The sequence below is a fragment of the Rosa chinensis genome, chromosome 5, assembly GCF_002994745.2.
Source record: "Rosa chinensis cultivar Old Blush chromosome 5, RchiOBHm-V2, whole genome shotgun sequence".
NCBI classification, from domain to species: domain Eukaryota; kingdom Viridiplantae; phylum Streptophyta; class Magnoliopsida; order Rosales; family Rosaceae; genus Rosa; species Rosa chinensis.
The window spans coordinates 27181603-27198584 of NC_037092.1; the positions used below are offsets into that span (position 1 = coordinate 27181603).

The window sequence follows — 16982 nt, forward strand, 5'->3', positions numbered from 1 at the left end:
AATATCCACAGTTGACAAAAGTGATTTGAATATTGAGGTACTTTGTCCAAAATCATCATCCTTGGGCAGTTCACAAAATAGGCAAAATAAAAACCCCAATTAACCTACTACAAGGCTAGGCAAGCAATTACTATTACATTTTTGTTCATAATTGCTGCATTCATTTCATCTACTACAAAAATGTTAAACAAAAGCTAACTAGCCTTACTCAAAATCATGAAAGTAGTCAGAATCTACTGCAAAGTCTGTTAGTCGGCCACTTCAATGCACACCTCGTCAAATTGTTGTTGGGTATATCCTTTATGAGTCTCTACCGCCAACTACAAATATGATGAAAGTTCGTCAGCATTCCTGGCATGGATTCAGCAAGCATTACACTTCAGTTGACACTATAGTGTCCCACTGTCACTTTGTCTAGTATCCCAGCAATAAAATGATCCCTGATGCCATTTTCTTTCAGTAATCCTTTTGACTAAAATATTCAAACGAAACATGTTTTACCCGACTAAATCCGTCTGGCCATGTTATTGACATGGCATAATTTTCCATGGGCCGAATTTCTTCAGGTTCAATATCTTCTGGACCATCATTATACTGCAATTTTTGCTCCCCTATCCGCTCATCCTGATTGAGAATAAATTTAGCCACCTAAAAGTCAAAAGGATTATACATGTAGATCAATGGGAACTTATGGCCAACAAACCAAATTTCTACAGCAACAAAGGATATAAGGCCGTAGTTTCTTTCTAGAAAGTAACATTTTGTTTGCTCTGAACCTTGACCATTGAAAAGTTCTGGTGTGAAATTTAGCCACCTCTACTATATATCCCCATCAACTAGTTTCTCTCCAAAGTCTTGTTTTACACGGACATCAATTTCTAACTCTAGAATAATCTTAAAATAAAAAATTAAAAAATTAAAAATTAAACATTAAACATTAAAAAAGCAAAGCAGGTAAAATTCAACAGCTGTATTCTTACTTCTCTTTGCTTTAAACTAAGTTATGAAGTGATGTAGTGCTCATGTGAAAATGACAGAACTCGCAGAAGTAGTTTTCTTGAAGGACCAGTGTCATAAATCAAACATTATATGCACGTCATCTTGCAGAAATAGTGTGCTACTCTGAGAAAGAAAAAAAGAACAGACAAAAGAGCTCTATACTTGGTGCTTCCAAATAAATCTAGTCATACCACACTTTGGGCAGAGTGGTCATTCCGTCTCACAGTTGCAGGATGGAGAAGAAATTCATCATCTGAATCTGGTACCCTCACTCTTATTGCCTTGATAGATTTATCATAGGTCACTGCTGCTGAGACTACAATAGAAAAACATAATATTTCATTAGAAAAGGACCAGTTCAGTAAAAGAATAAGGGAATTTAGCTTGCAAGGTTTTAAGTTGGAAAAACACAACTTCAAACTAAAATTTGATTTCAAAGCTTTGGAGATACTAATACCTTCTATACATAGTTACTCCCTTAATCTTACTAGGGTAATTTACCAGAAAACTTTGTTAACCTGAATAGGTACTGGAGGTCTAAGATAGCTTACCTTGTTGGCGAATCTTAGCACATTGTTGCACAACACATATTCCAACCTCCTGAAATGTCCTCGAAACTTCACCTAGAGGATCAGCTACCACTTCAGGTACTCCACTATCTCCAGACGCAGATAGCTGCCAGATAAATGTAATCAAGGTTTCTGCCTGTAGCAAATATACCATATTGAAAAACATTTTACAATTTGATATGATAAATTGATAATAGAAGCAAATCGTGATAGTCATGTGCTCTGAAACAAAAACTTGAACTGTATAGAAAATGTATGGCCCATGTTGTCAACCAAGCTAGTCTCAAGCATGCACTAGAGCAATTTCAAAGGATAAGTGAACTGAGAAAACATAGGACTTACAGCATAAACATGAATGAGTAAACTTTACTTCCCATTACTGGTTGAGATATAATTACAAGTTTGTCAGTTTTGAACAATGTTAAAGATCTATTATATACCATTGACAGGTTAATTTATAATGGAATGGATGATTGTGTGGCAAAAATACACGCACCTTCAACTTTGAAAACATGTGACTCCTTTTGCGACATCAATAAACGCTAGCTTTTGAGGGGTGGTAGCTCATGTACCTCTCCAAAAACTCACTGTAACTTATCTCTTTCCCATTCACCCTCACTGAACCCGATCGGCAAATTGGAGTTCGAATTGTGAGAGATCCTTGAGAAAGCGAGACTGAACCAGATGGAATGCAAGGAGACTGCTTGCAGTCATGAATTGTAGGAACCTTCTTTCTCTTAGATCTATCCTTTGCATCTTCCAGGTCTCTCTCATGGTCAACATTTGAACCTATAGGAAAGTCGAGAAAATACACATACACATCAAGCTACACAAGAAGAAAACCAAACGCAGAAACACTGCCCCTATATGTGAATGCAGCATATCAGGAATTTTGCAGAAACATTGTTGGATTGGGCGGAAGCAGGGGAGGCATAAGGATACTTATGAGCAGTTCTACTTTTTTTCACCCAAGAACAGTTGACATGTATTGTTTAAAGAAGAGCAAATGTCAATGCCTCTGTGATACTAGGCAGCAAATGACAAAATTCGTAATTGTCACATATAGCCTAATAGCAAATAACTTGAGAGATTCACTTGTTGTCCACTTGTCACCAACAACATTGGGAAGACCTCTAGACTATTCTTTTGCAAACTGTTAAATTGTAATTTATAAAATTTGCGACCAACATGATAAGTTTGAATTATACCAGTTCATACCCAAAACTATTATTTACAAACTTAAAACCATTAGATATTACGGACCTCTAATATGCCATTTAAAGAAAAATCAAGGACATGATCCAACCGAACAAAAAACATAAACCATACCATCTATACTAGAGGTCTTTTCAAAGTTTGATGAAGCCTGCTTTCTCTTATGTTTAGCTGCTGCACCCTCCAGGTCTCTCTCCTACTCTAGTTGTGAACCTGCAGAATATACAGTAAAATAAATGTCAAAAATCCAGACAGTTCACATGCTCATCAAAGGAAAAAGTAGTGAATCTTGAATAAGGAATGATACAACAAGAAGACCACTTGCAAGAAATCAGAGTGAATCTAATATTAAATCAAATTCTAGGTTCATCACCAAACTAATTTAAAAGAAGAGTAGCATTTTATAATCATTAGAATTGTCAAGATACTACAGTTTTACAGTTTGTGAATGAAAACCTTGTCACTTAATAAAATTGTCAAAGTAGTCATGATCCAGAAACGTAGTTTGAAATAAATAGACAATTTGGTTTTCTTCATGTTCATTATGAAAGCAAGCTGATTTCTTACGTTGGTCAAAACACTGGATCAATCCTCATCTTGTTCCTTTTCTTCTATTTCTCTCCATTATAACTACCCAATTTATCTTCTTCCAAAACAGTAGTACAGTACGCCATGCATGCTTGTTATGCGTATTAAATATGAAAATAGATTTAACTTAATTTTAGAAGGACAAGAAAACAGAACCAAATTTTTCCTGTTGCTGCTGTGAGCATGCTTCTATATTAATTTTATACAATATCTAGTGAGCAATAACATTTGAAAAGGCACCATACCTTTTCCAGCTCCCTACAACAGATTGTGAGTCTGCAGAACTTAGAAGATATATAGACAACGCATATCAGACATTCTGACATTGGCATGAGGTTGATCCAGACCGAGCCAACTGCAGGTTTAGGCATTGGGACTACAAGGATGATGCCAATGCCAGTGTTCCCCTCCTAAAAGGTTTAGGCAGGGCCTCAAATTCACTCCATATATCATATTTTGATAGAGGATATATAATTGGATAAGTATACTCACTTCTATATCATCAAAAGAGAGGTACACATACAGAAAGTACGCAAGAAAACCAAGACTAACATCATTTTTGTTCTATAATGAGAGAAGAAACCAAGTGCAGCATTCAATCATTGTCTGATTCTTTAAATTCAAAAATCTCCATGAGAGGGAGAGGTTGAATGAGAGAGCAGTGCTCATCTTAGGACAACAGGGGCTTAGTTACAAGAAGACAGGATTGTGTAAAGGAAAAAGAAGGGAAAGGAAAAGAGAAAAAGTTAAATAACTTCAACCAGTTATAGAACTGGATCTGCATGTATGCAATAATTTCAACCACTATCCAATTGGGTATCCTAAATTCAAACATAGTGGAATTGAAAACAAATAAAACAACAAGCAAACACAAATATTTACTCACAAAACCCACTGCCTTCATGAACCTTCTAGTTATCAAAAATCAATCATTTTTTTTTGCTCCATATGATAAAAATATCAAATTTTGAGCAACAAAAGATAAATCCACCTGGTGAGAGCAAGCAAGATGAAAAACTTACATGTAAGGCCCTGCATTGAAATTTAAACAATCAATTAGAACCAAACAATACCAAATTAACAGAAAGAAACGTGGGGAAGGAGATAGAGAAATTGAGGACTAACCAGGTAGACCCTTGAGGGCATTGAAGCAGAGGCAAGTGTCTTCCACAAGCACAGGACCATTAATCTGAACGGCAGCCAACCTCGCCTTTTCTTTGGAGATGTCCTCAGGCTCCCCTTGCAATTCTGGCACTGCCAAAAACCCAACAACAAACAAAGCCTAAATCTTTTTGATCCAAAATCCAAAATTAAAGAGAGATATATATATATATAGAGAGAGAGAGAGAGATTGATTGTGCTTACAATCGAGCTTGAGAGTGTTGAAGGGAATGGAGGTGCCCAAGATGGCGCGCACTTCTTCAAGCTTTTTGGCGTTTCCGGTCACAAAAGTCACCGGCTTTGGCAACACCAGTTCACCTCCTCTTGCTCCCAACCCCGCCATTTTTCGGTCTCTCTCTCTCTCTCTCTCTCTCTCTCTGAGAGTGAGACCAAAGTTTCTGGGTTCCTCTCTAGTCAAATAACTGATTCCGAAAGACCTCACGGTGTACCGAGCTGCACACGCACAGTCACAACACACCAACACATAAACCCTAAAACAAAAATGAACAGAGAAACCCTAAAAATCTCACCTTTGGAGAAAACAGGTGTCTAGCCACTGAGTTGCTTCAAGACCTTGGCGGCCTTGGTGAGACGATCGCCGCTCTCGCCGAGGACAAGCTTCTGGACCTTGATTTCCCTCATGGGGTTCTCCGACGCCTGCAATTAGAGTTTTACAGAAGAAACAGATTGTTAGATTACGAAATCAACAGAGGCTTGTTCAGATTCGGAACAAGAGAAAACAGAAACGGAAGAGAGAGAGAGAGAGAGAGAGAGAGAGAGAGAGAGAGAGAGAGAGAGAGAGAGAGAGAGAGAAGGACTAGTGCTGAAGGGTTGTGGTGTTGAGGAGGCACAACAGCCGAAGCTCAGAGACTAGGTTGTAAGGGTTGGAGTGATAAGGGTAGGGTGCTACTTAGAGGCGGAGGAGGAAGCCGAGGAGGTCGGGTGAAAATGAGTTAGGGTTTGGGAATGACTCAAAGTCAAGGCAAGTCGTGTGAGAAAAATAACTAAGTGTGGGCGGAATGAAATTTTAAGTCCCGCGTTTCTCAAATTTTTCAACTTAGTCCCTTCGCGTTTTTGTAAATTTTCATAACGAAACTTTTCTCATCGGTTTATTTGATGACTGAAGTCTATAATAACAATAGAAATCGTTATTTCACAAACTGATGTTAGTACATTTTTTAACATCAGGTGCAATCCTGACCGATTTAATAGTGGTGATGTCTAATGACATTATTCTAGTAGTGCAAAATCCTCATTGGTTGCTTTTAAAACCCCTAACTCAGTTTACAAAGCCCGTTCCTTAGGGAAATTAGGACTGAGACAGTCCTATGCAAAGGATATAAAAATACTCATTCTGTTCTTACATAGAGTCGGTGGGGATTATGTGGACTAGTTCAACCAACTTGCGGACGTTTAAATATCTCATGATGTTAGTTGACACGCATACATGCTAGTCACGTGTTGTGTCATTGTCCACCTGTAAATGTTGCTTATGCTACACTCCTAGCACATATCATACAACAACGGGCTCACTCCCTAGATCATCATCTTCAGTCAATTGGATTTGACATTGCTAGAGAGTTTACATTGACGACTTTCGATGGTTATTGCATTGGTAATGCGCACCAATCTCCTTACATCAGCTTGAGGTGATGCAATATCACATACAGCTATGCTCATTCGTCTACGACCTACCGCCACTCACTCTACCTCTGCGTTACAGCTAGTGACTGGGTACAAGTTTCGTACTTATGCATATTTGAGTGTACCACTTATGTGACAATTGCGTCGCCATAACACTCTATGACAGGTCCTTACAGACGAATGGGCAACTACGTTGGATTTAAGACTCCAACAATCGTCTGCCACTTAATGCCCTTGCAAGGTGATCTCATTATCGCTAGATTTGCGAGTTGTCACTTTGATGAGATAGTCTTCCCGTCGTTAGGGGGAGATAAGAACACGGATGTTCAGCAGGAACGACAGGAATTGTCGTGGCCTGTCCCTACTATGTCTCATCTCGATCCCTGTTAAAGTAACGGGATCACACAAATATGCTGCAAACATGCCGGCAAGGAAGTACGTCCCTACGAGAGGATGTAGCGCCACCCTACACGGAGGTAGGCATGGCGCCAATGCCAAAAAGAGTGACACTCTGGCATTATAGGTCATGGCCCTAGCTAGGATGCGTGGGAGGCCCGTGGGTTTGAAGGACACTTTGGCACATTCCAATCCTTTGATCATCAAGACTTAAAATCCATCTCATGAGAATCTTCTGGGTTAGGGTTATCGTTGGGGGACGCCTCAACGTCAGAACCTATTCCTGAGAATATAGAGCTCTATGAAAATTACACTAGTGTACATAAGACGTGGGATAGAAACTCCATCATAATTGATGATGTAATCGCTTTTTCCATTACGCATGAGCTTGTTGAGTCCGATGATATCGAACCATGCTCCGTTGATGAATGAATGCCAACGTCGAGAAATCTGGCCTAAATGGAAAGATGCGATCCAGGTTATGTTGGATTCTCTAACGAAGAGGAAGGTTTTTGAGCCAGTGATGCCAACACCTCCTAACATAAAACCTATTGACTAATGGGTCTTCGTTAGAATGCGTGATGAGAAAAAGAGGTGGTAATCTCGCCTTATGGTGCAAGGCTTCTCACAAAACGCCCTGGAATCGACTATGATGAGACATATTCTCTCGTACTGGATGTCTTTGTACTCCACTACCCTGTTAGTTTAGTAGTCTCCCATTAACTGATTATGCAGCTTACAAATGTGGTCACTATGTATCTCTATGGGGATCTAGATACGAAATATACATGAAGGTTCATGGTGAACTTCATTTACCCAAGTCAAGTGGCTTTAGACCACGGAGCGTGTTTACAAAGAGGTTGAAACACTCATTAAGATGACTACTTGATTGGGAAGGGATATGCCCACGTGTTTCCATAACAAGTTTCAGATTCTATCGCGGTTTATGTTGGACATGATCTTCATTGGAAGCCCTTAAAGAATTAAGGGAAACTGCTGAACACTTGAAATCCGAGTTTGAGATGAAGGATTTTGGGAGAACACGATTATGTCTCGGTTTGGAACTTGAGCATCGTGTTGATAGATGCTTAGGCATTTTGACAAGGTCAAACCTTCAAGCACCCCCATGGTCGTCCGTAGTCTTGATCCTAAAAAAGATCTTCTTCGTTCAAAGGATGATGACGAAGATGTGCTAGAGGCAGGAGTGCCTTACTTGAGTACAATAGGCGCATTATTGTACTTAGCTTAATGCACAAGATCGAACATCTCATTTGCAGTGAACTTGTTAGCTAGATATAGCTTCACGCCAACGCGACGCCATTGGATTGGTGTAAAAGATATCTTTCAATACTTGAGATGTACTATTGATATGGGCTTGTTCTATCCCTACAGAAAGATGATGGATTCGGACCCATCACACACCAAGAACGCCGCCAACACTAGCATGCGTCCATTATCCCCATCCCAAAACGACACGTGTTTTGGAAGGTTTTGCTGATATTGGGTATCTCTCTGACCCATACAAAGGTCATTCCCAAACTGGTTAAGTGTTCACCATGGATAAAGACCATGATATCTTAGAGGTCTACAGAACAAACCCTAGTCACTATATCTTCGAACAATGCAGAGATCATTGCTCTTCATGAAATGGTTCGTGAATGTATATGGATTGGATCCATAATTACGCATGTTCGAAAAATTGTGGTTTGAAGTCTACCACAGATGAGCCTACGAGCATTTAGGATAATGCTGCTTGTTTTAAACAAATGAAGCAAGGCTACATCAAAAGCGACAACACCAAGGATAATCAGCAACAACAAACTCTCCTCAAGATCAAAGCGAACTGGGTTCAATCTGAGGACAGTGTGGCAGGCTTGCTCACTAAGTCATTGCCTAAATTCCACTTTCGAGGAACATGTTGGTAACATCGTTTGCGGAAGTTATCCGAACTCTCATGACCGTATTCATTAGGGGGAGATGCAGACATTAGGGGGAGATGTTTACATGTATAGTCTTGAAACGTGAAGGGTGTGTTGTGCTCTTTTTCCCCTTCGACCGAGGTTATTTTTGTCCCACTGGGTTTTTGTTACTCGACAAGGTTTTTAATGAGGCAACGAGAGGAGCACCACGTTTGGGCGACTCAAGGGGGAGTGTTCAAGTAAATTCAGAATATGTGTCAGGCCCAAACTCTAAGCTACTTGACCTAGTGGTAATAGGGTTTAATTAGAAGAATCTAGAGATTATCTTTCCTTGTATGATTCAGACTTTATGCCTTGTAATCCTCTATATAAAGAGGCTCCTATTATCAATGAAAACACAACTTAATTCTCACCCAATTCAGTTTTCCTTAAACAATAGTTAAATTTTCTCTTCGTCTTCAAGATACAATCAGCCTCTCTTCAATATCATACTCGAACGTCAATGACAAGCAACCAAATTGGTTGCCATCGAAAGAAATTATAAAACCATCAAATATATCTTGGATACATGAATACATCATCATCAATCACTTCACGCATTTGTGAAACTACATCTATGGCTCATTCTTTACCGATTTTAATATTGGCTATGACTATATGGATCATGAAGATATTGACATATCAAATCTTAGAGGCATTAAGTTTTTCAACTTGAAGAACAACAAAGGTAAGAAAGTTCAGTTATTCAATCTTCTAGCGATATATATACTAACTTTTTTTTTTTGAAAGGATATATACCAACTTCTTGATATAAAAAAGAAGAAAAGTAATTAGTAAATACCATTTTGATATGTCCCTGAGTTAATTAGCAATAATTCCATAATAAATCAATTATAGTAAAAGAATGTACTAAATAAAAATTTATGATACATAGCCGACCTAATTTTTTTATAAAGTTTTTCTCGTTTATTTATTTAATGAGGAGGGGCATAGATGAAAGTTTGATGAAAAAAATGAGACAAAAATATAAGGGATGTGCATTGAGTAATTGAGGGTGTATATTTAAAAAATTTCTCTATATATGTAGAGGGTCTTTCCACGAAGGGATCCTTTTTTTTTGTTTTTCTAGGAATAGGGCATTAGACCAAGTTTTCGATCACATTTCAACATCTCAACCGTTCAGTTATTAGGTCCTAATGTATTGAACATTTCTGCAAATTTTCAGCCAAATTGGTGATTGTTAAGGTATCAAACTATTTTAAATCAATGGACGAACCAAATCTGTCAAACTTGAATCGTTCATACTTATAATTTTAAATCGCAGTTTTGAATGCCTTAACGATAATTAATTGGGCTGAAAATTTTCATAAGTGATCTACACATTAGGACCTAAAAATTGAACGGTTGAGATGCCAAAATATGATCAGAAAGTTGGTCTAATGCTAAAAGACTAAAAAAAGGAATCTCCCACATTTTTTTGCCAATTTGAGGAACACACTTACAGCCGTTGGATCTGTTTTAGTGAGCTTGGACGACTGAGATTAAGTCAAGCGACTCACCCTTTTCTAAGCCTCCAACTAGTCAACTCGGGTCCGTTTAGTTTCCAAATTCCCAATTTCTTGTCTTCCTATTTGGCGCTCGCAAAAGAAAAGAGCGTGAAACAAGAGTGAGAGAAAACCCAAGAGCCCGCTTACAGATATTTTCTTCTCTCAACTATTTTTCATACAGAGTAATTTGGTTCCTCGTTTAAGTGGATTTCTTCTTCAGTTGTGAAATATGCCCATTAACTGTTCGATGAAAGTACCCAATGAAACTTTATAGCTCAGATGCTGAGTAAAGCTTCTCCTTGGCTTATATTTGGTTAGATAGCTCGAAGAAACAATCACCTTTGATTTCCCTGGTTTTTTGTTTCTAAGACAAATAAGGTATGATTCTTCTTCTCTCAAGATATTTGTTTCCAATTTGTTTTCTGAAGCTTTTGATTGTTCATTGTTTGTTCAATTTTGAATTATTGATTTCTGGATTGTTGAAGCACGTGTGAAGAATGGTCATTAATTTGACTAAATTGAAAAAGAATAACAGTCATCATAGCTATGGATTATATCCTTGTCTTACAATTGAATAAAGCAGACGATCGAGATAGCAGTTTACTTTTATTACCCTTTTATGTCATCGTCGTATTGCAATAACATCATAGCACGACTCTTAGCTTCACTAAATTTTGGTCATTATTGACATGTACAAAGAACCAATTAATTTGATTTTGTTAAACTATTGACTGTAGGTGTTCTGAGGGTTCTAAATTGTGTTATTGACATGTACAAAGAACCAATTAATTTAAGTGGATTTCTTCTTCAGCTTTCTATCCTCAAGTAAGGAATCGAATGAACTGCTAATGTTGATACAAATAAAAATTCTAGTGGAGATGACATAGATAATGATAGTTATTCGTCACAGGTAATATTAATACATCTCTATACCATACATAGAGTCTGAAACTTTTTCTCAAAGAATTAATATATTCCTTTTTCCCATGTACATGTTGTGGTCAGGATGATTAGCTGCTGTTCTGCTTGATCAAGCAGAGTTTTCTTTTCAGTAGTAATTTTGGAGAGAAGGAGACAAACTGTGCTTGATTAGCTGCTGCTAGTGTTTGCTTTTTGGTTCTCAGCATCAATTTTGAGGCTAGACTTTTCATTTGGTTCTTAATAATCAATGGGAAATACTTAATTGCCAATATGCTCCTTGAATTTGGTAATATTGTCGATTTGCACCTTGAATTTGTAATTGCAAAAATTTTGGGTCATTTACTTAAAATAATCAGGTCAAATTAGACAACTCTCATTTATAATTTCATCAAATTAATTAGGGATGTTCCATGCATAATTCAGTCAATTTACTTAATGAGAAACCTTTTTCTCTCTCTAGCCGCGATCTTCTTTGCGTAACCCTAGCTTTGTCGCCTTATGACGGTGATGGGTTCTAAAGTGGCAGCTCTGGCCACTAATCTTCAATACCAGGACGTCTAATCTCTCTCTATGGTTTGTTGTAAGAAGGTCTACAAGAAACCTTCTCTTATGATGGGGGCCGAAAGCCGGGACCTCTTCATCAAACTGATTCCGATCAGTTTTAGCGGTGGTCTGGGTGGCTCAACATCTGATTCCGATCAGCCTCGATGTCTGTCTCACTCCGTCACCGAGGCCATCAATCTCTCTCCGGCCATCGGCTGGACTGTCTCCTATTCACAGGTGCTCCGACGCCCTCAACTAGGATCCCATTGGGTTGACGTTGCAACTGCCTGGGCGCCGCTCTACACAGCCTGAATTTAGCCGAAGTCTTCACCGGTGTCGCAGAAACCGTCGGAGATGATGTCGGCCAGTTTATGGGTGTCCAGATCAGTTTGTTTGGGCTTGTTTTCTGCTCAAACTTGAGCCCAGTTCTCGGTGGAGGAGGGGACAGCGAGCCTGCCTGCGAATGGGCTTCTTGGGCTACTAAGTGGGCCTGGTCTTTCTAGGGTCCAGATTTGTACCCAGGTTTTTTAGTTTAGTTTTATTAAGCTTAACCAGTATGCGTAGTTGGATAGGATTACTTTAATAAGTGAGCAAGACATGCAAATCTAATTAATGGACCTATCCTATGTACCACCATGATTTCACCATAACTTCTTGTATGTCTATAGATAGTAGTGAAAGGGTATGTAACGTTCATTCAACCTTCTTTATCAATAAAATCTATGATGATACTTTATTCAAAAAAAAAAAAAAATTCAGTCAATTTCCTTCATTTCGTCAAATTAGATGTTTTTTTATCCATCTTATCAATCGTTTTTTCATTTGCTTCTTCTAAAATGTATTGAAAACTTATTTGATTTTTTTCTTAATTTTTAATTTTTTAGTCATTAATTTATCGTGTGTGATAGACATATGATTAAATAAATGTATTATATAGGTGCCACATCAATTACTTGCGAACATTTGATTCAAACATGTTTGAATTGATAGAGATAAAGCAAATTGACAAGTTAAGCCAAATAAATATGTGAATTTTCACAATTGCAAGTTTGCAGTGTAAATTGACAATTATGACAAAGTTTAAGGGGCACATTAGCATTCAAGCACATTAAAAATGCTTTAATAAGGCAAAAATAACATTCAATTATTTGAAGGTAGCCTGCATCAGCCCCTTAAAAAAAACATTCAATTACATACAAATATAAAGAATAAAAAAAACAATAAGCAAATTCAAAATGATCATTGGTTCTAATAGTAGAGAAAAACAAAAATAAAAAACATCAATATTAACCATAAGTAACTTCAATTCAGGTCAGCTGAAATCATTACATACTTTTTGTTATTTTGATGGAAGAAACTAGCTTCAAATGCTCACTTAAACAAATAAACGATCTCCATAAACTTAAGTAAATTTAAACACTTGGCCCCTAGCGTGGGTATGGTTCAGTAATATTTGAAACCACATTTTTTGACACATAAATAAAGCTTTCAGATGCACTAGATGTGTCTATGTCTGATTCAGAGTTGTAATGCGAATAATATGCAGGTTTGGATGGTACTGACAGAGTGAGAGAATGACTGTTAAGCATGGAAACAACTGAAGCCATGGTTGGTCTGTCATTCACATTTTCTTGGACACATAGCAAACCAATGTGGATGCATCGGATCATTTCATTTCTTGAACCTGTTGTCAACATGGAATCTATAATATTTGGAATTGTATCATCCCTCCAATTTTTCCAGGCCTATAAAAATTACAAAAATGTTTAAGTAAGACATTATGCAACCAAGACTTTACCCATTTGGTTTTTCTGTTGCATGCATAAGAGAGAAATATACGGAGATTTAATGTAATAACTTGATTGTATATTCTTACTCACATAGCTTAGAAGGTCCTCTTCATTTTCACCATTCCGGAAACTACCAATCTTCTTACCACTAACTATCTCAAGAACTAACACACCAAAACTGAAGACATCCGATTTGACAGAAAAGCGGCCATGAATTGCATATTCTGGCGCCATATATCCACTACATGATCACATCAAATTAAATATCCAATTATTTTGATTCATAAAAAAACAAATAATTAAAAAAAAAAAAAAAGAGAGAGAAGAGGTTAAGAGTACAATGTATACTTACTAGGTCCCAACAATGGTTTTTGTAGCTCCTTGAGTTTGATCCATAGCAAACAATCTTGCCATACCAAAATCTGCAATTTTAGGGTTCATATCTTCGCCTAGCAAAATGTTGCTAAGTTTGAGATCGCGATGAACAATTCGAAGTCGAGAATCTTCATGGAGGTAAAGAAGACCACGAACAATTCCTCCTATGATTTTGTAACGTGTTTCCCAATCCAAATGCCCATGATTGATTGGATCTAAAACCAATTTTATTAGATAGATGTGGTACTATATTCTAGAGGCGTAATTTAATTTGGTGTCTCATATATAAAATCTATAAGAAATAATAACTAGAAAATATACTGAGGAGTAGAGGTTACCATACCAAATATGAAGTGATTAAGACTTGCATTAGGCATATATTCGTAAATGAGGAGCCTTTCCTCTTCTTTTAAGCAAAACCCTAGGAGCCTTACTAAGTTTCGATGTTGAAGTTGAGCAAGTAACATGACTTCATTTTTAAATTCACGTTCACCCTGTTCAGAACTCTTGGAGAGTCTTTTCACAGCAATATATTGTCCGTTCAATAGCCTACCCTGAAAGTAAGTTTATAAAAGAGAAGTTTTATATACACACCTTTAATTACTTAATGCACACGCCTCTATGTTTTTATCATCAAACTTTCATATTTACCCCTCCTAATAAATAAATAAAAATAAAAATAGAAGAATCTATAAAAATAAAATAAGAATTAAATGCTTTATATATCTAAATATTAATTAAATATTTTCTTATAGGTTAAATTTTCTTCTTGTCTTTGATTGTGATATAATCGACATATTTTCAAGATCATGCATGAACGTTAATGGCAGATGAAATAATAGTCCATATGAAGAATTAGCAAGCAACCAAATTGGTTGAAACATATTGAAAGAGATTATAAAACCATCAAATATATCTTGGATACATGAATATATACATCATCATCAATCACTTCATTTGCAAAACAACCACCATGACTCATTCTTTACTGATTTTATTGACCATGACTATATGGAATATGAAAATATTGACATACTTGTATCCCATACAAGCCCACCACAACAACAATGATTTTGCTACTTTCACATTTGCAAGTACCAGAAAACAATTGCAAATTACCTATTAACAAATTAGCAGAAGCATAATTTTATTTAACACAAAATGATTGCAATTGCAATAAAAGGTAAAACTGTATACCATTTTGTGTATACTATTTTGTTACCTTGTAAACAGCTCCAAATCCACCTTGTCCAAGCTTATTGGCATCAGAAAAGTCACCCGTTGCAGATCTTATAATTTCAAAGTCATATTCATCTGAAAAAGCGACAACTTGAATGAAAAATTGTTTGAAACGCAAAAGTAATGAGACAAAAGTACACATATATATAACCTACTTTCAAGTTTCCCCCTTTGTTGCTTCACTCTTGAGAAAATGCATATGCCGGTGAAAAGCATGGTAACAAATGCAATCACAACCACAATGATGATGATGATAGTTTTTTTTGTGTTACTCTTCTTTCCTGCCGAAAATATATATATATTAGTTAACAGAAAAGTTGTTGACTAAAAGAAAAATTGTTCAAATTATTGATATATATTATATGATCGCTAGAGTGGCCTCTCGATAAGCAAACCTTAGTTTTAACTGATGTATCCATACTTTTTTTATATGTATAGAAGTCCTTAACAGAGAAGAGAAGCCTTCTATATACGCAGGGGTACAAATATACCTTGCTTGGATGGAACTGATGGTGGAGTTACTGGAGTTGTTGGAGTAACCGGAGTTGAAACATTTACTTCTGAATCTGATGTAGCCTCGTAGAAAAGACCGGCCTCATACCTTAGAGTACAGCTCGGTTTAAGAACTCGTCCTCCTTGCCTTGCACCATTATGGCCTGGAATATCAGACATGGCCTTTTTAAGGCAATTACTGCAATTTTGGTTGTCTAAATCCGGAGTGCACTGCACAAGTGCATATATCACCCTTCCCGGAACTGTTGCATGTCCTGCTGCGTACTTTTTAACAGAATCCCCTGAAGCAGCTTTGTCACTTAAATATTGCAACACGGGATGAAGCACCCGCTCGAACTCATTAAGCACCCGCTCGTACTCTTGATCGTTTGACACATTATTTTGGCTAGGGATATATACACTAGGATCATCTTTCTCAATACCAAATATCAAGTTGTACGAGTAACGTACCATACAATGGGGGGCCCATAAGATTGCTTCCTTTTGATTCAGACATGTTCGCAACAGATAGACGGTGTTGTTCTTGAGACAGCTACTACAGGCTTCGAGTCCGAGGTCTCCTCTGCACAATGCAATTGCATTCACTTGGTTGGAGTCTTCTCCGAGAGAAGAGTTGTAAAAGCCGGAGTCAGCTTGGTTTTGGGTAGGGCTGGAAGAAAATTTGGAGAGGAGGCTGTTGAGGTTTTTTTGGTACACGCTGCCATTAGTGTATTGGAACGTATTGGAACATGTCCAGCAGAAGTCAAGTGTAGAGCAAGCTTGGGCTAAGGTAGGAACAACAAGGAGGTCTAAGATTATTAAGAAAAGAAGCAACCATATTGAGAAACCCATTTGCCTCGATCTGCTGGGAGCAACAAGCTGGTCTAAGACTACTATAGGAGCAAAAAAGAAAAGAAGCAGCCATGTTGAGGAGGAGCCCATGTTCTTTTGCTCGATCAAGTTAAAATTCAAATTCAAATTGATTATTCACACACAGATTTTTTTCAGATGTTCTTGAGCTTTTAAAGGTAAGTTAGTAGCCAGCGTGATCGTCTCTATCGATCTCAACCCCACCACCTATGGTCCCCCAGTTACGCGTTTCCATAATGGAACAAAGTAGGGGCTCAATGTAATTTCACAGGTGACGGTGGCATCATAACCTGTCGTGTTTCTGTTTCCTGGTGTATCTACATTAATTGAAAGAGAATCTCAACCCCACCTATGGTCCCATCACTCCCATGCATTTACGCGTTTCCTGATACTGCAATGACAGGGGTCGGAGGCTGGAATGGAATGTGATAGGGGTCGAGGTGTGTGTGGTGCATCAAAGTAGGGGCTCAATACATTGAATCCTGTCTCTATATCAAACCCCACCTATGGTCCTAGTTACGCGTTTCCCGATATTGCAATGACCAAAGAAGCTCCTGACCGGCCCTCCTGTCCTGTGAGGTGGCCATGGTTTCTGGGTAAAATAATGCTTCACTATCTTTTTTTTGTGTTTTCTGAGAAATTGGTGATGATTGGAAAAGTGAGCAAAATGAAAGATTGTCTTTGGGCTTGTGTTGAATTGGGGTCTTGGTAGTG

At 37.6% G+C, this 16982-nt stretch overlaps 2 protein-coding genes and 1 long non-coding RNA gene across 3 annotated transcripts; all 3 read right to left on the reverse strand.

Annotated features, from left to right (window-relative positions):
* Positions 1-1052: 1052 nt before the first annotated feature.
* On the reverse strand, positions 1053-1683 carry LOC112168055. Its single transcript, XR_005810783.1, has 2 exons — positions 1551-1683; positions 1053-1315 (listed from the first exon to the last, which is right to left on the reverse strand). It is a non-coding gene; the product is annotated as an uncharacterized LOC112168055 (long non-coding RNA).
* A 2620-nt stretch (positions 1684-4303) lies between these two features.
* LOC112203549 (inosine triphosphate pyrophosphatase-like) lies at positions 4304-4875 on the reverse strand. Its single transcript, XM_024344503.2, has 3 exons — positions 4737-4875; positions 4497-4625; positions 4304-4403 (listed from the first exon to the last, which is right to left on the reverse strand). Exons 1-3 carry the CDS (start codon positions 4873-4875, stop codon positions 4390-4392), a joined length of 282 nt encoding a protein of 93 aa, XP_024200271.2. The 3' UTR covers positions 4304-4389.
* A 7882-nt stretch (positions 4876-12757) lies between these two features.
* Positions 12758-16394, reverse strand: LOC112165073 (cysteine-rich receptor-like protein kinase 26). Its single transcript, XM_024301485.2, has 7 exons — positions 15398-16394; positions 15062-15187; positions 14890-14981; positions 14011-14221; positions 13645-13882; positions 13383-13533; positions 12758-13247 (listed from the first exon to the last, which is right to left on the reverse strand). The coding sequence occupies exons 1-7, from the start codon at positions 16338-16340 to the stop codon at positions 12930-12932; spliced, it is 2079 nt and encodes a 692-aa protein (XP_024157253.1). The 5' UTR covers positions 16341-16394; the 3' UTR covers positions 12758-12929.
* Positions 16395-16982: the final 588 nt, after the last annotated feature.